Source organism: Thunnus thynnus, chromosome 13 (genome assembly GCF_963924715.1).
Source record: "Thunnus thynnus chromosome 13, fThuThy2.1, whole genome shotgun sequence".
In the NCBI taxonomy this organism is placed as follows: domain Eukaryota; kingdom Metazoa; phylum Chordata; class Actinopteri; order Scombriformes; family Scombridae; genus Thunnus; species Thunnus thynnus.
The window spans coordinates 4,355,023-4,375,556 of record NC_089529.1 but is presented as its reverse complement, the minus strand read 5'-3'; the positions used below and the strand labels follow the sequence as shown (position 1 = coordinate 4,375,556).

The 20,534-nt window shown below is 39.9% G+C and overlaps 2 protein-coding genes across 4 annotated transcripts in view; one reads left to right on the top strand and one right to left on the bottom strand.

Annotated features, from left to right (window-relative positions):
* The window catches only part of gdpd5a (glycerophosphodiester phosphodiesterase domain containing 5a), a 28,866-nt gene extending 21,541 nt beyond the window's left edge, over positions 1-7,325 (top strand). For 2 of the 3 annotated variants that reach the window (XM_067607359.1, XM_067607358.1), the window contains exons 11-16: positions 530-760; positions 1,080-1,225; positions 1,532-1,679; positions 2,092-2,174; positions 3,535-3,647; positions 5,991-7,325. In XM_067607359.1, coding sequence (XP_067463460.1) covers positions 530-760; positions 1,080-1,225; positions 1,532-1,679; positions 2,092-2,174; positions 3,535-3,647; positions 5,991-6,082 — 813 coding nt within the window. In that variant the 3' untranslated portion in view covers positions 6,083-7,325. The remainder of the gene's footprint in view (positions 1-529; positions 761-1,079; positions 1,226-1,531; positions 1,680-2,091; positions 2,175-3,534; positions 3,648-5,990) is intronic. The other variant, XM_067607361.1, reaches the window with a different exon arrangement.
* A 700-nt stretch (positions 7,326-8,025) lies between these two features.
* Positions 8,026-20,534, bottom strand: part of samsn1b (SAM domain, SH3 domain and nuclear localisation signals 1b) — a 61,049-nt gene continuing 48,540 nt past the window's right edge. Inside the window, exons 2-15 of the mRNA XM_067607357.1 lie at positions 19,936-20,067; positions 19,414-19,457; positions 19,212-19,252; positions 18,948-19,028; positions 18,583-18,680; positions 17,632-17,767; positions 17,125-17,537; positions 14,442-14,519; positions 14,170-14,286; positions 12,267-12,399; positions 11,889-12,040; positions 10,839-11,036; positions 10,574-10,724; positions 8,026-8,398 (exon numbers count right to left, since the gene is read on the bottom strand). Coding sequence (XP_067463458.1) covers positions 8,205-8,398; positions 10,574-10,724; positions 10,839-11,036; positions 11,889-12,040; positions 12,267-12,399; positions 14,170-14,286; positions 14,442-14,519; positions 17,125-17,537; positions 17,632-17,767; positions 18,583-18,680; positions 18,948-19,002 — 1,725 coding nt within the window. The 5' untranslated portion in view covers positions 19,003-19,028; positions 19,212-19,252; positions 19,414-19,457; positions 19,936-20,067 and the 3' untranslated portion in view covers positions 8,026-8,204. The remainder of the gene's footprint in view (positions 8,399-10,573; positions 10,725-10,838; positions 11,037-11,888; positions 12,041-12,266; positions 12,400-14,169; positions 14,287-14,441; positions 14,520-17,124; positions 17,538-17,631; positions 17,768-18,582; positions 18,681-18,947; positions 19,029-19,211; positions 19,253-19,413; positions 19,458-19,935; positions 20,068-20,534) is intronic.

The following is a 20,534-nucleotide window of genomic DNA, read 5'->3' as shown; positions in this document are numbered from 1 at the left end:
TCATGCAGAGTCCATCAGTTATAAAATGCATTTTCCCCCTTGAATGAAACACATCGTTCAGGGGAGGATGCAAGGAATTTTTAATATAAATAAGAAATGGTGGGTATAAAATATAGTGAAATTGGAAGGTTTAGCAGTAAAATGTAGAAATATATAAGAGCTATTTGAATACATTTGATTATCCAATAATGAAGACTTACAATATTTTGAAGTTATGAAGTATGATTACTGTAGAAAAATAATCATTTCTAAGTCTCTGTGACCAAGACATTGGAACAAAGTGGGTGTTTGTAATGGAGATAACTGAGCTTTGATTTTCAGAAAAATAGTGATAAAAAGACAACAATCCTGTCTAAAAGACAAAGCAATGCACAAATAATCATATAGTTGCATACATTTGTGTATACGTAAATTCAGAATGTGACAAATATTCTTAATGTGTACATCAACTGCTCAACAGAAGAACATAGTGTACATTCAGAGCCATTACATCTCAGTGTCTGCCTCTCTGTTGCTTTTCCACCTCCAGAGTGACCCCTACTGGACAGTAGAAACCCTGACAGCAAGGGATCGGAGCCGAATAGGCAACCAGACGGTATGCAGTCTGCTGGAAATGCTGCGTCTGACGGCCAGGGCCAATGGCTCTGCACTGCTCAACATCCGCAGACCTCCACCAGAGCACCCACGCTACCGGACCTGGTTCATGGACACGCTGTGGGCTGTGCAGAAAGCAGGGATCTCCCAGAAGAGGGTGAGGACTGTAGGTCCCTCCATAATAATTCTTTGATAACTTATTGGTGCTGCTTGTGTAACTACAGTGATTAATGAGTACATAAACACATGAAAGGCTGAGTGCATTGGCAGCTATATAGTAATTTTTATACAGTGTGTCATGAGTTGAAACTGTGTCAAAGTGCTCCAGACATTGACCCCAACACCAAATACAAAGTTACACTGCTCTATTGATATTTTAAATCCTACAAGTAGCACCTTTTTTTACTGTAAAACAGTAACACTATGAAGCACACGCCATATTCTGTCTGATCAGGGTCTTTCCATGTCACATGTGTTTGGGCCAGGTGACGTGGACCCCCGACACGGACAGGGGGAGGGTGCGAGGGTTTCAGCAGACCGCAAATGAGAAGCTGTCGGTGGCAGAGATAAGACAGAGGGGGATCACAAGCCTGACCCTCCACTACAGCAAGGCCAGCCACAAAGACATACAGTAAGAGCAAGCATCCACTGCTAGAGGAAAGAACTCATAGAAACCGTAAAGGAGGAAAATAACAATGAAAGGGCTCATTTGACTTCAGCATCATGAAAATGCTATGCATATTTACTCTTCAGCAGAATAACGTTTTCATCGCTCCCCTGCGAGAAATGTGTTTTATATCTCTTGTGGCTGTATTTTCCTGTGACTGCAGAATGATCATGTAAGAGGACAAACTGTGACAAGGGAGTAAAAGGAGCTAAGGAGTGAAAGGGAGAGGACCTTTTTTCAGTGTTGACATCTATTTTTCCTTCCCCCCAGGGAGTATCTGGCCAATAATGTGAGTGTGACTGTCTACCCAGTGAATGAGCCCTGGCTCTACTCCATTCTGTGGTGTAGCGGGGTGCCTTCTGTGTCCTCTGATGCCCCCCAAGTCCTCCAAAAGGTGCCTTACCCCATCTGGCTCATGGTAAACAACTCTCCTCGCTCTCTCTCTCTCTCATCTGGCACCACACACACACAGACACACACACACTCAACAAACACACACAGACAAGGTCACACAGCGAGACGAGAGGACAGCAGGAGAGAGGACAGAGACTGACGAGGGCCCAGCAAGACTCGAGGGCAAGGAGGCAGAGAAATGTGAGGGAGCTCAGCGGCAGACTTTAGCTCAGCGTGGCGTTAGAGAACAACAGGACCCTGGGAAAGAGTCCGGCAGGTTGAGACAAGGGCACAGATCTGAACTAAGAAGCAGCTGTCTAGCAGGGTTTTTGTCTCAGTCAGAGCCTTGTGTTACTCTAGCTCCAGGTGACATGCATGTCGATGGTGACCTCCAGTGGTGTTTGCTGGAAACTACTTGTCTTTCTCTTGTCTTGCAGAGCCAGAACGCTTACGACTTCATCTGGATCACCTCAGATCTAGTCTCCCTCGCCGTAGTCATTGGGATTTTCTGTTTTCAGAAGTAAGTACAGTTTTGACTGTGATAAGGCTGACAGTCACACAGATATACTACAGTACACACTATTAATGTCAATGACTATTAAATCTGTCATAAAAAATAACATTTAAAAAAATCATGCATATTCACCAGGTTTATTCTCCTGGCATGGTTATAACTAATGTGTATTGCATATAGTTTACATTACAGTACATTTACTTCATGGTACATCATTTGTGATATATACAATATTATTTAATTCATGGATCCTTAAAGTCTCAGTTCACCCATATTACAAAAAAAAAAAACATGTTTTCTCAGTTTTGGGTTTAGTTTTTCTGATTTTGAGATATACACCTCTGCTATGATTGAAAAAAATTATATTTACATTGAATAGCAACATGTCTTTTCAGAAACAATGTCCCTTTTATTCTGTTTAATCAAAACTGTCAGATATCTCAAACTTGGACATAGAAAACTTTAGCAGAGGTAAGTGAGATAACATGTTTGTAATTTGGGTAAACTGACCCTTAAAATCATGAGGTATTATTTTTTCACAGTGAAGCAAGAAGTTTCTTCTTGTTGCTGTATCTTGTTATTGAAATTATATATTTTTATCTGCTCAGTGAACACAGTTGGGCTTAATGCACAAATAAAGTAAATTCTGTGTTTTTCTTTGGTCTATTAACAATCATAACTGAGTTCATTTATTCAGTCTAATATTATCTAAATGTTAGCTGACACCTGACAACATTTTCAATATAAAAAAAGCTGAGGTTCTGAAGAGTAAACACAAGCGTCTGATTGGATGTGAGCTGAGCTTTGTACTTTGTCCAGTCTGCTGCTTCTACACTGACTGTTCGTTCTGCTCTTTTCTTCCTTTTCTTTTTTCCTCCGTGTCTTTTGTCTTCCGGATGTTTCCATGTTTCACCTCCACGCTGTAACCTCTTACTGTCTTCCTGTCCTCTCTCTCTCTCTCTTTCTCCTTTGACATCCTTACTTTGTCCTGTGCTCTGCCTGATCTGCATGCAACCTTCCTCCGCTGCCCCCTGGCATCTGTCAGCTATCATATGATCAGGTAACTGCAGCGACTGCCTTGGCCTTTGTTTCTGCCTCCTCGTCTGTCCTCCTTGTGCTTTTTCTGCCCGACACCCCAAGGCCGATTCCTTCCTTTCTTCCACTTATTTACCTGTTGTTTATGAATGTATATTTTATTAAATATGTGTATTATTTCATGTGTGTCAGTACCTTAATAGCCCTTAAAGGACTACAGAACACCATAACTACTGAATGGAATGGTTTTTATGACACAGCTGTAATCAATGTATCCATGTGCTTGTAATGTGTGTGATTTGTATATGATTGTGTGTGTGTGCTGTAACAGGTGGAGGATGAGCGGGATGCAGAACTATAACCCAGAACAGATTATGCTGAGCGCTGTGACGCGTCGGACCAGTCGGGACGTCAACATCATGAAGGAGAAGCTCATATTCTCAGGTGCAACTTTGACCTAATTCATGTCTGGAAATAACTGGAAAGAGCAAATATATATAAAACCCAGGTGTTAATACAGCCATGGAGCACGGAGGTTGTAAACTGGTTCACACCGGTCACATCTGGTTCCCACAAGAAGTGCAGATGTGAGGAATCTGACAACAAGTTTTACTTCACAGTACTACCACTGGGGGCTGCCAATGTTGGAAATGATTATATTTGACACAGAGTTTTTTACCAGCATGAATAGTGTAATAGTGAAAGGGATGCGCACATCTATTTACAATATGATAAACAGATCCAATACTACATTATACTAATGCCAGCTACAGTGTTTCTCTGTTGTTGTGGTGCATAGTTAGTTAGAAACAGGGAAAAGGTCGAGTTTTTAGAATACAGTAGGTGACACACACACACACACACACACACACACACACACACACACACACACACACACACACACACACTGTGGAAAGGTTGCTCCTCTCTCTTTTCACTAAGCCATGGTTCCCAACATTGTTAGTGTTTTTGTGTATTAGATCATTAATTCCAGTCCAATGATTCTGTTAATTTATCAGTCAGCTTATACAAATAATACAGGTTTCATTTTAGTATTTAGTGTTTCACAATGTTATTTTGTTGAAGGGTTTCAGTCCTGTTTTTGAGAGTTTTGTGCTTGTGGGGCAGATTGTTTGCTTAATCAGTGATAGTGACAACAGGTGTGCCTCGTTAGCTGCACACACATCATAAATTGTGATTGTCAGCAGTAACAGAGAAACACTACGTCAGTGTTGTTCTACATGTTTAGAAAGCTTTGTATCAGTCTAGCTCACCCTGTGGTAATCTGAGTAGATGGTATGTTCTATTCAGGTGAGGCTAAGAAGGTAAAAGGCCAGTCACTGGTTAATTGAGATGGATTAGGGAAGAGAGTAGGGGGCAGCTTGCTGTGAGCCTGCGGATTTTATTTGTTTATTTGCTTTGGCTTAAGTTATTTGTTGAATTTCCCAGGGTTCATTTTTGCCTCTGTTTCATTAATGTTTTTGTTAAAAGATATCACGTGTACGCGCGTGCTCCAGCCTGCTGACCTGCTTTTTCAAACATCCCTTTAAAGGTTTCTAAAGCCAAATACCATCTTCTGCCCTTTATATGGGGTGGCAGCACATATATACACACACACACACACCAAAACAGCAAATACATACTCCAAAAGGTGTTGTGTGTTCAAACTCTTCATAAAATGACAAAATCACACTGTAGTTTCTAAAAAGAAAATACTGTACAAAAAAGCTCCTCACCCAACACAACAGGAAGACAAACTAATTTTGTTTTCAACACAATGCACAAAACTCTAAATGAAACTAACAAAATATTTTAAGCAGTCTGTTTATTTTTCTATATCATTCCTGTGATTTGTATTATGCACACATACTGTAATATTTTTCATGGTCACACACTTTTGACATCACTACTGTAGTGATGACATTGATGACATCACTACAGTGATGTCATCAATGTCATCACTCTCATCATCATCAAAGAAAGGTTGAATCTAAATGTCCATCCTCCAGACTTGTGGACTGAGCCCTTGCGGACTTCAGTCGTATGTACGTCATGTGTTCACCATCATCACGTCAAGTCTGCGAGGGAGTTGGGTCGCAAGGGGATAAAACACGCTTTGAGATGGGACCTCAAGACCTCAAGTACTTCCACAGAGATAAAATGAAATATCTGACCCTGTAACTCATTTCTAAAAGTGTTTTACTTTTTCTTTCCTGGTTCTTAATGGTTTTGATATGTGCAGGTCTGCTGAACTCAGCACATCTGGTCAGAATGCTCACAGATTTTATTATTATTATTATATTATTGTTATGTTTTTTATTATTGATAATAATCATTAGTAGTATTATTTTCTTTTACATCATCACTTCATAGCCTATATCTGCAGGATTATAGGTAATTTTCTGAGCAAAGTCTGCACCCTGAGCAGACTCACGGGAAGTCTGCAGAAAGTTCACTTGAGGCCCCTTGTGCACTTGATGAATGCGGATTTGGACAGATGTCAGCACTCACAGACTTCCTGGGACTGTTAGTGCAGTGAAGTCCTGACATTTGGATTCAGCCTTTCATGGAGAAAGAGAGATTGTTGCTATTCTTGGTTGGGTTTCCTGAACTTGTGCACTACAGTCTGAAGTTGATCAATGTTTTTGCCATCACTTTTGCCTACTAAACAGAGAAGGCAAAAGTGCTTCAAATCAACAAAGAAAAACTTCAAATCAAGAAAAGAAAAGGTTACATTTTTGAAGAATAATTTTACAGCATCATTAATCATTTTCCTTTCTTTTTCAGAACTGAACAACGGGCTCAGCAGTACAGAAGAGCTCTCTCTGTATCCTGAGAACGGTTATGCGAGATACTCTCATGGAGGCCTCAGTCGCTGAATCCATCACTACTTCCCCTGAAACCATGGAGATGTTGAAACACGCTGGATGTTATTTTACTGTCAGAACAAAAAGGAGAGCATGAGAGAAACTGACATGTTGGTCAACTTACCCTTTAAATAATGAGAGCATAGATACCAAATCTTGTCTATTTTATGGCCTACTGATTGATCACTTTATGAACTTATGTGCAAGATAATTTTTGGATCTGTTTCAGGCGTATTTGTCCACATGGCAGTGATGCACTCTCCCATCATCTAGCCCCTGCTACAGTAGATAGAAACATCCATGTTAATTAATATACTGCATATGACTGCCTGTCTAAGTCACATTCCATCAAAATTGTTCACCATTCACCTTCAAACCAGATTTTGGGGTTTTACAGGTTTTGACGTAATACATTTGTGTGCTGAACAGTTGTTTAATCAGTAAACGAATGTCTCAAAAACATGATGTAAGATTGAATTTCAGCCCAAATCAATTAAACCAGGTGAAAATGTAATTTGTTCTGTATTAAAACCAATTTCAGATTTAACACTAGAACTTTGTTATCTAGTAATAAAAAAGTGAATGAAACACCTTTGACATGAAAGTTTCACCTGCTTCTAATACAAATTTTGGGCTAGAAATCAATCTGACAAACACGAGGACTTTCAGTTCAGTCTGTTTGCTCGAGTGACCTTCTTAAAAGTTTTATTTGAGTTAATAAAGGCTGTAATAATGTATTTTTCCATGTCATTTACTTCACTGTTGTTTTATAACAGAGGGAATGGGCCGTGTAGTGTTCTGTATTATACATTGATGTAAATATGAGTTGTTTTACATGTTTTTATTTTTTTCCCTCTGAGAGGATTTTCAGAGGGTTTGCATTTATTATCATTTTGACTGATGTCCTCTTTTAAGTGTGACAGACAGATTAGGGCATGTATGACACTTATTTTCTTGCAGTTTAATAGGATAAGGGTTTTTTTGGGGGGGGTGGGGGGGTCACTATATTCTGGTCAATGTTCTTATCTCTTTCTCTGCCTCTCTTCTGTCATGCCATGATTGATTTACTTTATAGTCATATTAGCTGTTACAACTTTCACATGGCTGCCTTTTTGTTAAATTGATGGACTGGTAGAATATTGTAGAATATTTTTTGTCTATAGTTTAAAAATAAGGGTACAAATTTCAAGATGTGTCCACACTTTTAGCTGCAGACTTGTTGACTGATCAATAAAAATGATCTTTTCTCTTTGAAGTTTGTGCGGGTGGTCTTTTTGTGGAAGACGTATAACAAACAAATGTAAAAAAGATACTTGCAAAATAGAAAATCTTGGATTCACCAACAATAGATCAGAAATGTTTAAAAATTGCATTTCCACCACACTTAATATTTAAGACAAAAAAAAAAAGAATGAGAATTTTTAAGACATTTTCAGGCAGCAGGATATGGTTTTATTTACTTATTTTAATTGGTTTACTAAACCAATACTGATAGTAAAAATACTGATAATTTTTTATCTTATTTTGTCACTTCCTTCGTTGGTGAAGTGCCGGCTACAACACGACGTTAAGATGCACAGCACTTTGTTGCTATGGTAGTGGTCATGTTTACTGCCTAGAACGTTTGCAATAAATGTGGTAGCAGGATGCAATCCCTGTATTGAATTAAAGCATCGCAGCTGAAGATTTTCACTTAACATTAAAATTATGCATAATATCAGGAACCACTACAGAGCTCCCAAAGTCCCAAAAGATAATATTTAGTTATCTTGTGTGCACCAGATTAAAAAGAAATAATCTTTCAGGCTTCAGGGGCTCCATAGCAACCATCAGGATCAATAAAGTATCTCATAATTTCACTGCTACTTCAAATAGTTTAGTTTTTAAGTATTTAACTGTAACGTTAACCTGCATTTGTTATAAGCCACAGTAAAAATGTAATTATTCCAAAAAGATAACAGATTCATAAAATGTTTTATTTCAGGAAACAAATGAATATATATTTGACAATTTACAGATAACAGTGGAGTAGATTGAAATTATGCTGTTGCAAGAAGTAAAAAAAAAAAAAATCATAAATCAGCTCAACAGCAACATAAGGAATAAAACAGGCTTCTGAAAGAAGAGATTGTTCTCATGAAGCTGTCGTCTCAGCTGGTAGAGGGTGTTCAGAGGGAAAGTGAAGGTCTGTGTCCTCTCCGCTGTTGTCAGGGCTGTCAGATGGCATGTGGCAGCCGGAGTCTCTTGGGCAGTTGTTCATATCTGCCTTCATGTTCTCGCTGGGGGTCTCGGCCCCCTGATTGGCCTCATTCTGCAACTGACAATCAGCTGTAAAGTAGAGAAGAAGGGTTTTTTTTGGATACTGTCACAAAGTTGAATAGATGAGCAGTAAGAAATCCTTTAAAGCTATTATTTCTGTGCATTAAAGCTGAACGGCCTATCTGTCTGCAGCCGCTGCCCTCATGTGTCATGCTTTATTCACAGAAACACTCTCTCTCTCTCTCTCTCTTTGGGCTTATCGTTATATCCTTAACGAGCTGTGGCCCGGGTACCACAACTCCCCCCGGTCTTCTTTACTTTTTTCAGCTAACGACCCTGCATCAGTGTGGAGAGGCCTGCAGGACATCACCAGCTACAGGAAACCCTCCCCAACACTGCAGAGAACCTTCAAGTAGCCGACGACCTGAATGTGTCTTACTGCAGGTTTGATCAGCCCACTTTAACACACCACCTCCCCCCCACCCCCCTCCCCCTGACTCCCCACTGGCACTGACGGTCTAGGAAGAGGATGTGTGTCAGCTCTTTCAGAGACAGAAGATCAGGAAGGCACCAGGCTCAGACAGCATGTCCCCCTCCTGTCTGAAAGTCTGCGCTGATCAGCTGGCCCCCATCTTCAACAGATCACTGCAGCTGTGTGAAGTACTGCTTCAAATGCTCCACTATCATCCCGGTTTCCATGAAACCCTCCATCACTGGACTGAACGACTACATGCCCATCACCCTGACGTCTCTGGTCATGAAGTCCTTCGAGAAACTGGTGTTGACCCACCTGAAGGACATCACAGGCCTCTGCTGGACCCCCTGCTGTTTGCCTACTGGGCAATGGATGATGCAGTCAACATGGGACTGCACTACATCCTGCAACACCTCAACTGCCCAGGTTCGTATGCAATGATCCTGTTTGTGGACTTCAGCTTGGCGTTCAACACCATCATCCCAGAAGTCCTCCTCACTAAACTCACCCAGCTCACTGTGCCTTCCTCCACCTGTCAGTGGATCACAAACTTCCTGACAGGGATGTGTGCTCTCCCTGCTGCTCTTCTCCCTCTACACCAACAACTGCATCTCAGGAGACCCGTCTGTCCAACTGCTGAAATTTGCAGATGACACGACAGTCATCGACCTCATCTGGGACAGAGAGGAGTCTGCTTACAGACCGGAGGTCCTACAGCTGGCCCTGTGGTGCGGTCGCAACAACCTGGAGCGGAACATGCTCAAAACTGGGGAGATGATCTACAATCTCTGGGATCTGGGATCTACGATCTACAATCTCCCAGGACCTGAAGTGGGAGTCCAACATCAACACAGTCATCAAAAAGACCCAGCAGAGGATGTACTTCCTGCGCTAGTTCAGGTAATACAACCTGCATCAGGAGCTGCTGATCCAGTTTTACACTGCAGATATCAAGTCTGTTCTCTACACATCCATCACTGTCTGGTTTGGATCGGTCACCAAACCAGACAGGAAGGGACTACTACGGACAGTCAGGTCTGCAGAAAAGATTATGGGTGCCGACCAGCCCACTATCCAGGACCTGTACACCTCCAGAGTCAGGAAACGGACAGGGAAAATCACTGCAGACCCCTCACACCCTGCACATAACCTGTTCCAATTTCCCCCCTCTGGTAGGGACTACAAAATACTATACACCAAAACCACCAGACACAGCAACAGTTTCTTCTCCCTCGCTGTCACACTTATGAACAGTTAAATCACTGTGGCACTGTGCAATAACCCGGGAACACTATAATACCCATTGTACCTACAAATGATATCTACTTATTTAAGTCTAAAATGCAAAATGTGCAATAAATTTCACTCACTACTGTATATCTGAACAGGCTGTATATACTGTACAGAACCACCTACTATACATTATGTAAATACAATTTAACATTTAACTAATCACTCCGTGTACTCTTTACTTATTTGTACAATTTGTATCCTGTTTATATAGTTTCACCTGTATATAGTCATTCCTTGTGTGTATTTTTGAAGGTTGTTGTTTTGTTATTATGTGTAAGTACATTGAGAGCCATTAAACCGGAGTCAAATTACTTGTATTTGTAAACATACTTGGCCAATAAAGATGACTCTGACTCTGATTCTGATTGAGGTGTAATGTCACTTGTCTCTTGTCTTTTTTCTGGTTTTATCATGTCACAAAATGTGCGTGATGACACTGTCCTTAGATGACCTTTTCTGTGTTTCTCATTACTCACAGCGCAGTTGCTGCAGGGAGTCGACAGCAGCGAGCAGACGATGCCTGTGCTCTGGATCAGTCACATTCAGCTCCGTCAGGTGATGCTCCCTCAGCCTCATCAAGTCATCTACTGTTTGGTAACCATTCAGCTGCAGAGATGAGGAATACTCCTGATAAGCAAGAGGAGATGAAACATTCAGATGCTGAATGAACACCCTCTTGTATGGAAGATGATAATGCTGCCATATTAAATCAGTCAGTAACAAAAATGAGCAACAAAATACCTCTAAACTGAGGCGCTTTAACACTTCATGGATAGTTGATCTATATTTGTGTCTCAGTCTGTGGGTTTGTATTTCCTCATGTATCTCCTCTGTTAGCACATCCACGTAGATGAACTTGAAATTTCCTATTCTGTTGTTCAGTATGCCTGTCCATATTCCCATGGGAGGCTTGGAGATGATGTCAATCACATCTCCTGCCTGAATGAATCATTTACAAAAAAAGACAAAAAACACATTAATCTCATATACGAACAGAAGAAATTTGTACCAGAATTAGCTATAGCTACTTTCATCTGCAGTCCCAGGGCAGGTAGACAGAAACGCTACTGATTCACATAATACAAATTTAAGTTTCAAAACACAGTAAATACAAAATGCTTTATTATAGTCTCCAAACTGGCTAGTAACAAGACTTAAAGTGTACAGATACACTAGCGGCTCTGTGAGGCTGAAGGCATACACAGCACTGGTTTGAGCTAAATGCTGCTATCAACATGCTAACATGACCCCAAGGAAAATGATAAAATGCATGTTTATCAGGTATAGAGTTAACCATGTTCACCATCTTAGTTTAGCGTGCATTAGCGTGCGAACATTTGCTAACTAGCACTAAATGCAAAGTAGGCCTACAGCTGAAGGATGCTGATGGGCATGTCAGTAGTTTTGCAGGAATTTGCATAAACCAAATCAAAATTTGCATAAACAAATTGTGCTAAATGCAAAGCACTAATTTTATGGCAATCGATCCAGTTTCTGTCAAGCATTTCACTCAAAACCACAGATATGAGCCTCATGGTGGCGCTAGAAGGAAAGTCAGAGGATTAATAAAGTCATCAGGATACATCTCCTTTGATGTTTTTGAGACAATCGTCTATGTGTTAACCATGAATGTCTGTAGAAAATTTATTGCCAATCCAACTACACAACGTGGAGAGAAAATATACCTGCTGGTGGGACTAAAAGTCAGGGGATCACTAAAGTCATTAGCATTCATCCTGTAGAGAGTGTCTATACAGTTTTTATTACCATTTAATTTCCAGACTTGTTTACCTTAAGTTTGAGGGATTCTGTGTCATATGGACTTGGCACAAAGTCTGTGTGGACTCTTGCTCTGCCACAGAACTGTCTTGTGTAGGATAGATCATCCTCCAGCCTCAGACTGCCTCTGTTACTGGAGCAGTTTGACCCACTGGTGACTCCACCTGGGGAACAGAAGACAAACAATGAGAGTCAATACAGGAGCTAAGTACTGTGTTCTGCCGTTTAGGCTACTGATTGAGTTGTCCACATGTCAATCACTTCATCAGTGGTTAGTGTAGCTCTACAAATTAGTGCATCTAATGGGGAGTAACAGGATACTTGCAAGGATTGCATAATTCATTGGATTGTGGTGTTAAGAGTACACTTGGTCCTGTGCCTGGTACTTACTTGAGGAGCTTTGTCTACTGTTAAGGCTGTAGAGGCTTTCCAACGAGTTACTGGACCGCCTGTGTCCTTTTGTAAATGGCCACCCGCCTCCAACCTCCCTCTTCTCCACTTTATCTTCCTGTGTTTCTCCATTCTGCACAGTAAAAACACCAAGTCACATTTTTATTCTGCCCTCAGTACATGCTTTTTGTTCTCTGTCATTCATTATATTCTACTACAAGCATTAGGGACAAACAAAAGAGAAAGCTAACCAGCCAGAAAGCTGAGTCAAGGCCCTAAGCTGCATCGTTTGATTCGTCATGTGACGGAACAGCTCAGTATCCCACTTTATGCTGGGACACGCAGCTCCTCTGGCAGGGAAAATACTTAATCCCGCAAGAGTTTCTTTGCTTTTTATAGCTGAGACCTAGGAGGTGTGTGGTGAGCATAATCCCCAACTATCTGTGCTCAGCTTTTAACTTCCTGTTCCTGTGCAGAGATGGTCACACCATGGACCATACTTGCATCAGTCCCTCAGTGAGCTGTTTCTCAAGTGTAAATTTCTGGATGGGACACACTTAAATATGAACTGAACTGGATCCAGGGGGCCCCTGGGAATGATTAGATTGCATTATAAGAGTCTAAAGCTGTTTTATACTGGATCCTTGGTTAGTTTTTACTAAACTACTAAAAATAGCCTAAATTCTCAAGAGGACAATACAACCAGACACAGCTGCACACTGATCCTATAAATATGTGTGACATAGTGGACTAGTGTCAGTGAGATGTCATATTATTGCCCTTGTATCATGCAACAGTTTGATGGGATTCACAGTACAGGTACCATTTGTGACTAGTCTAAAAGTTAATTTATGATATCTCTAATTATTTTTGACTCTAAAATGAAGCTGTTTTTATCAAAGTGGTTGTCAGATGCAAACATCTGCATGATGCTGGACCGAACACCATGAGACACATCCCCAGAGTACCAAAAAATATAATGTCATATATTTTTTTTAAACTCATATGCCACTCCCTTACTGGTAAATGTGAAACGTGACATAAACAAAGACTGCTGAGTCATGCAGCAACATGCAGATGTTTGTGTCTGACTACAACTTTGATTAAAAAAAAAAAAAAAGCTTCATATTTCTTTGAGACTATGCTTTCAGAGAGGCTGATCAAATGCACATGCATGCTGGGTTCCAGATCATTTGGTGGCATGTAAATTAACATATAAATGTATGAATGACTGTAAATTAACAATCATTAACTGATGAATAAATGTTACGTAATCACATAAACTCATAGTGACTTTCATTTGTCTATGGTGAGCTAAAGGAATTCTTGACACACCCTGCATTGATTCATACAATGATTCATACAATTGAGCATGTATTTTGTTCTCCATAAAGTGCTACACAAAAATATAATTAAAACATATTTTGGCAAGTCATTCATGAATGGCAAATTTAATTTATGCAATTTAATATATATAATTTAAATATTTGGATCTTAAATGATCATTCAAACAGTCTCATTGTATTTATTACTGATGAAAATACAATTTTAAATAACAAAAATATGATGGATAATCAGGTAAAACCTGCCATAGTCATGTTATAGAGCCATATTTATTTCTGAACCAGGTTTGACAGATAATGTGGCCACATGTCATGCAGGTTGTCAGTCTTGCTGTACTTTTTAGTGCTAATTTTAACACTCTCTATGAAGCCCTTTCAGTAAAATGGCAAACGATAGGTTGGTTGATAGTTTGCAGTCTGGCAGAACAGGTGTGAAGCTAACAGCAGTGTCTAGTTGGGAACAGATGTTATTTCATTAGGTGTGAACTGCAGCAAATGCAGGGCGCCGTGAACTTAAAACTGGTTGCATTAACATAAGCTTTATAGAGTGCATGACATACGATGATGGCTGTCAGAGTTTTTTCGGGCAAGGCCTTGATGTGGCTCCTGTCACTCTGTGATGAGGTCTCCATCTCCCTTCCCTGCAGCTTCAGTTTGGTTGGTTCACCATTCTGATCCTGTTTAAAAAACAAAACACCCTGTAAATAGACGGCTCCCCCGCAACTGCCAAATAAACACAATGTACATTTTCTCTCTAAAAATCATCTTTGGCTTGGTGCGGAGGATGTTTTAGGAAGCTAAATTCCTGGAAAGACAAGCTCTCTTCTCTTACCAGAGAGCTTCCATTATCCTGTGTTTTCATCAAAGGCGAGTGCTGTCTGAAGGCGTCAAATCTCCCAAATCTGGTTAACTGTTGGGATAAAAGAGAGATTAAATTGTGTGTTATCTGGTGACAGATGGGCATATTATCTGTTTACAATGTGTATTCTTACGTGACCACACAACATAAACAGTTGGTGTTTATTCTCTGTTCGTGGTTTGTGTTCTTAAATTAGGTCAACCTCTGGCAGCTGGACAGTTCTTAGATATGGTACATTTTTTTATATCCTGAGTCTAAATATTGTGATTTGTATTTGACTAATCATGTTACACTGATCTTGTACTATTTACTGTATTGATGTTTAGTTTATTCAATATTCTGCTGATCTATATTCTTACTTTTTCCTGACATAATAAACCATAGAGGTGTCGTTAAAGGGGAGGCAGGACCGGTTGGCCACTAGCTTCAGTTTAGCTGTCATTCAGTGCTGCTCTGACAACATCTGTTACACTGACTCTTGGATCGTTTCCTAACGTTGACCGTTAGTGAACTGAGATCTCTCTGTCACACACTGAGTGATTGGATAAGCAGCTATAATACCATTGTCCTTAATGATGAAAATAATATACAACTGTGGATACATTTCATATTTGCAGTGTATTGTGTCCATTAATATAATATGCCATATTAATAGAAAAAGGAAGGAGTTTTCACACAGTACAGCAAGTCAAATACCTGACCATTTGCAGAAATATGAAACCTATTAACCCCACTGAGGCAGTTTAATAATATATTAGTGCTTTTTAGTTTCTTTCATGCGAAACATGCAGTCATGTGATCCCATATGAAGTATTGAACAAAAGCTGGTTTATTCATAATTCCACCACTGGCAAAGGTGAGAGAAGAGTTCCTGCTGAGCCAAAGATAACAGAATACTTCAACATGACACTTCCCCAGGGTTGTGTAGTACAATAAGATCTTTTTTACTGGTCTCTTGATGCCATCAGGCTCTCAAGTCATGAAAGAACTGGTCATGTTTCCTCTGACCTGTATGAACTGTGTGAGATAAATTGTACTTTGCACTACATTTTCCAATACTGTTAAAGTGGCACTGCAGCAGTTTAATTTTGTATTTCTGCAGCGCTGGGAGACTCACAAGAGAAAGATTTAAAAAAGAATTGTCAAAATTGAAGCAGCGGAGATCAAATATCCTGACTTTTAGTTCCTGTGGGTCAAACTCCAAAAACACTGCATCCCACACATCCCATAATACAACTCAGAAGCATCTTCCGCTAGACAAAGGCTTATAAATTTGTCTCCAAGCCCATACTCAAGTGAGAAAGTCTAAGAAAATGACTTAATTTGCATCACTAGGGTGATTTTGTCAGAGCCACAGAACACTGTTACTCATGAACATGTTGTGAGCTACACATCTTCATCTTATATAATCTCTTTGGGATATTAAAGTCTGCATCAGCCAGTTTCAGCAGGATGATCTACACACTTCTAACACTTCTAACACCTATGTGTTTATCTTGACACCCACCTCATATGTGAACATATCCAGAGACTAATAAAAGAATTGAAAAAGAAAAATATATGTTTGCAACCAGATCAGGCCATATCTTACACTTTCTGTTTCTAATACATATCTTCATGGCATCATACTTTCAAAAATGTCCTCCTGTCTCCCAATTTTGTCTCTTATTACCACAGAATTTATTGAAACAATAGCCAGACTCTACAATAGAGCTTATAAAATTCATCTTAAATGTTTTCTCCTTTGACATATGTAGTATTTTCGCAATCTAAATTGTTAAATTTTTATGATTATACTGTGCTTAGTGGTATTAATTTGTATTATCAACTATACTATCACCTCCTCCCGTCTTCACTTCTTCACCAGAGCGGTTACAAATGAACTGAACCTCATATCCACTTTTAATAACAACTATGGATTACGAACATTTTTCTGTACATACACTAAAATTTGGAACACAATCCCACAGCACATCTGAAATTCTCCCTCCTTCTTACAATTTAAACATTTACAAATATTTCCTTCTTCTGAATCAAAATTGTGAACACTAACATTTCAATAGTCAGCCTTATTGTTCCCTCTGAATTCTATGTAACTTGTTTGTATACATGTAAAATTTGTTTACTCTTGTTGTTCTGAGATTAATGTTGTAATAATTTATTGACAATCCACTCTTAAGAATAGATATGTTTTAGCTCATATATATATGAGGAATATTCTTTGTCTAACTAGTTCATATTTATTATCTGCTTGTACTGTTTAATTTTTTTTTACTGTTTTGTTTTCATGTGATTATGATTATGATACAATATGATTAATTAGCAAGTTTATGACACATTAACTGTGCTAACTGAGGCTGGAAATAGGCTGTAAAACCTCTGGTTCAGAATACTCACTAAAAAACAAATATTAACTGGAAATTTAAATCACAGCTCAGTTAGTCTAAATGTTCCCTAAAGAGCTCTGTGGTGCAATTAGAAAGTCAGGCCCTGCAAAGCACAGTTTAATGATACTTCAGAGATCTGGGAGCAGGCTACAGATAAACTGCAGCACGGGAAAGAGTTCCTGCACTGTACTTTGCCGCAGAAATAAATGCTTACAGTACCGAGTCCAATCAGAGCCATTTAGATATTTTATGTGTCACGTATATCTTACTGCGTTTTGTGTGAGGTGCAGATCTGTGATGGAGCGGATCATTTGTGGGGGAGAGAGATCTGACTGTTTGCTGTCCAGTTCCTGTATCAAACTCTCAAAACGATCCCATTCTGTCGTCCGAGGCAGCGATAAGGTACCACCGCAGCCCCACAGCTCATGTCGAGGCTGTTGGCAGGTGTGGTAGAAGGGACTCCACGGCTGTGAACAGTCAAAAGGGCTCCACAGATGATCTCTAACCCGTGGGCTCCAAAATCCCTCCTCCTCTGAATCTTCATACACATCTTTGGCCTGTTGCTGCTGCCGCCGCTGCTGCGGTGATGGAGCCGTTTTACAGGGTTTCTTCTCTGTTCTCTTACCCAGGCCGATGCAGGTGAGCACTGGGTTGCTGTCACTCAACACGTCTGCCAAATCATCTGAAAATAAGCAGATATTATTCTTCATACCACTAACAACAGATTGGACACAGCCTCTTGCACAGGTTAAAGAACATCACCCACAATAACTCACCATCATTCTCAGATGTGTTCTTCCCTTTTCCTGCTCCACTCTGATGTCCCCTCTTTGCTTGCACCAGATTCTGTAACTTCTTTAGTCTTCTTGTTGTGTGCATTGATTCTGCTGTGTCAGCTGCAGTTTCACCGCCCTGAAATAAAGAAACAATAAGTGCATTGAAAGCATTCAAAGCATTGCTGTCCTGTTGTGATGTCTCCCTCTCAACTATCAGCTGTTGGCATGAAAATAGCGCAAATCCAAGTGTCCTAAAGAGCATGGGGCTGATATAAAAGGGCCTTATAAAGACGATTATAAAGCAGATTAAAGTGAACAGTGTATCTGATTTGGCTGACATACAGTTGACCTCCCTCGCGTTAACTCTGCATTCACTCTTTCCCTTCTCAAGCCTCTGGCAGAACCATGTACACCTACTAACTTACTTGAAGCTTTTTCCAGATTTCTGTGATTTGACACATTTAAACATCATCTACAAGGGCCTAATATGGTATTTTTAGTAGCACCTTACGAATACTTTACTGTCATTGAATCCATTCCATGTTTCCATCACTTGCTGTAAGTGGAGAGCGGAAGAAGACCAAGATAAACAACCGCTGCTGTCATTTCTCTCACGTGCACTAACATGTGCACAAACCTCGAGGTTCGCCAGGTATGCACACGCTGTCATGTGGGTACGGGATTACAAAAGACTAAACTCTGCCACCTGCACAGCTTTGCAAATAATTATCATTTGTGGTGCTGAAGTGATTGTTATGTGTGAATGACAGTGTGAAAAATGGGAATATTATCCGCTGCCCAATATTGCTTTGTATGCACTGGCTCCAATTCAAAATGTGAGGATTTAGAGGATATTTGCTTATAGGGTTATTTTAAAAATTGCTACTATACTATATTCACCATTCTATGGAGGGTGAAACCTGCTGTAAGGTGACAGTAATGTGGTTTTACCTGAGCTGGTAGATGTGTCTGTGTCCTTTGAGAGTTCAGCTCCTTCACTCTGTCATCTCTTGTCAACATGCTGCTCTGACAGGGAGCTTTACACGTCTCTGCAGGATCAGTCCACACAGGTCAGACACTGCTTTATTTCATCTTAATTCACATAGTGTCAAACATACAAATCAATAATGCTATTAACAGTGATCCTATGGTGGATAATACCAGCTAGTCTTACATTCACCATTTTATATCTGTTTCCTTCAGCTCTTATACACTCACTCTGTTAAGTCTACATCAACGGTTTCTTTGGTGTAGTCTCTAACCTCAGTGGACGATGGTTTCATAGTGAAATTGCTCAGGTAGGCATATTTCTTTACCTCTGCTCTGGACTTTATTTTGATGAGATAAGTCCTTCTTGTCACAAGATGACATCCAGCAGGCATGATTAATGTCTTTTTCTGCAACATACAACATGGAGGGGAAAGAGAAGCAGATGACAAGCTGTCACATTGTAGCTGGGTTCAAAATGTACGCAGTGTGAGAACAAAGTTACTAGGTTTGCATAAAGTTCTAACCGTTCAGGGGTAATAAATTACATTAAAAACATGAACATCATTGGCTTTGATCATTTTTGTACCAACCTAATGTTTCATTGTCCAAGGGTGACGTTGGTAGACATGACCTAAAATGAAATGACAAATGTTTTAATTCCCTAATAGGGAATAAGTTGATTCTGAAGAATGAAATATGAGTAAAGACAAACAAAACTACAAAGAATCTATTTGAATTATAAGTAAGAAATGGAAAAAATGGAAGGAAGATGAGCCATGAAAACTCACATACCTTCTATTGTTCCTTTTTAATTTGATTGTACTCTGAGGTCGGTCCTTGAGGAAACAAAGTACAACTTTTAGCAAAACTAGAAAGAAAGGAATTATGGAAGGAAAAGCAATAAAAAGTCCATTTGATCAGATGCACTAGCCATTATCCGATAGACTCTGCAAATTGTTCCAGCTAGTGTGCAGCTTTCTGCTCTCTGTGCCTTTTGTCCTTGTTAATTACATTGTTGCAAAGCTTTGCCTGCACCTGCATCAGCTGCACAGGATCCAGGCAACACACAATATGGGAACAGGTTTATTTTCAGTCTAAAAGAGGCGACATGTACCAGTGAACATGCCACACCTCATATCAACACCTCTGTCACACCTCGACCTGGCAGTTTCCAGAAGCTGACCCTTGGTTGTGCAGAGCAGTCATTCTAAAGCTGCCACCACTCTCTAAACTCAGCAGTTTCAAAATGGTTTGAATGTTGCAACATCAATGTTTGATTAGGTCTAAATCTGAATAGAAAGATAATAAACTTACAGAATTGATGGACGGATCTGAGCCACCCCATTCATGTTTATGCCTCAGAAGAGGACTGCACTGGTAGTTGGGTAGGACTTCTTTCAGTGTTTGGCTGTAGGCTGGTTCATAAACACTTTCTGTGGAGCCCTCCTAGAGAAAAAAAAACTATCATCAGCAGCCATAGTGACAGCAGCTTTTGTTTAAATACAGTACAGCGATCAGGCTTTGTTCAATCTTTCAGACTAACTATATGCTGTTGTTGAGGCTCATCAAGGAGGAATTGTCTGGAATCAATCATCAGTCCGACTACACAAAACAAAATCAATGAAGAGCCTTACATCGGGGGGAGAAGAGCATGTCTTCTAATCTAATGGTTTGGCATCCACACTGATGTAATTATGCTGCATGTACAGCGTGTCACTCAAATATGTGTAATCAATATCCAAGCACTTTGGTGTACTTTTTGTGCTTAATTTCCTCAGTCCAAGGGTAGTGCAGGTCAGCGTGCTGCCATGATCACATCAATTCAGTCAAAATGCCTGGCCATGTGAAAAGAAAAGGCTGGATGTGAGAAGTACTCTATGCAATATGGAAAAATTGATTAAAACTGAGAAAAC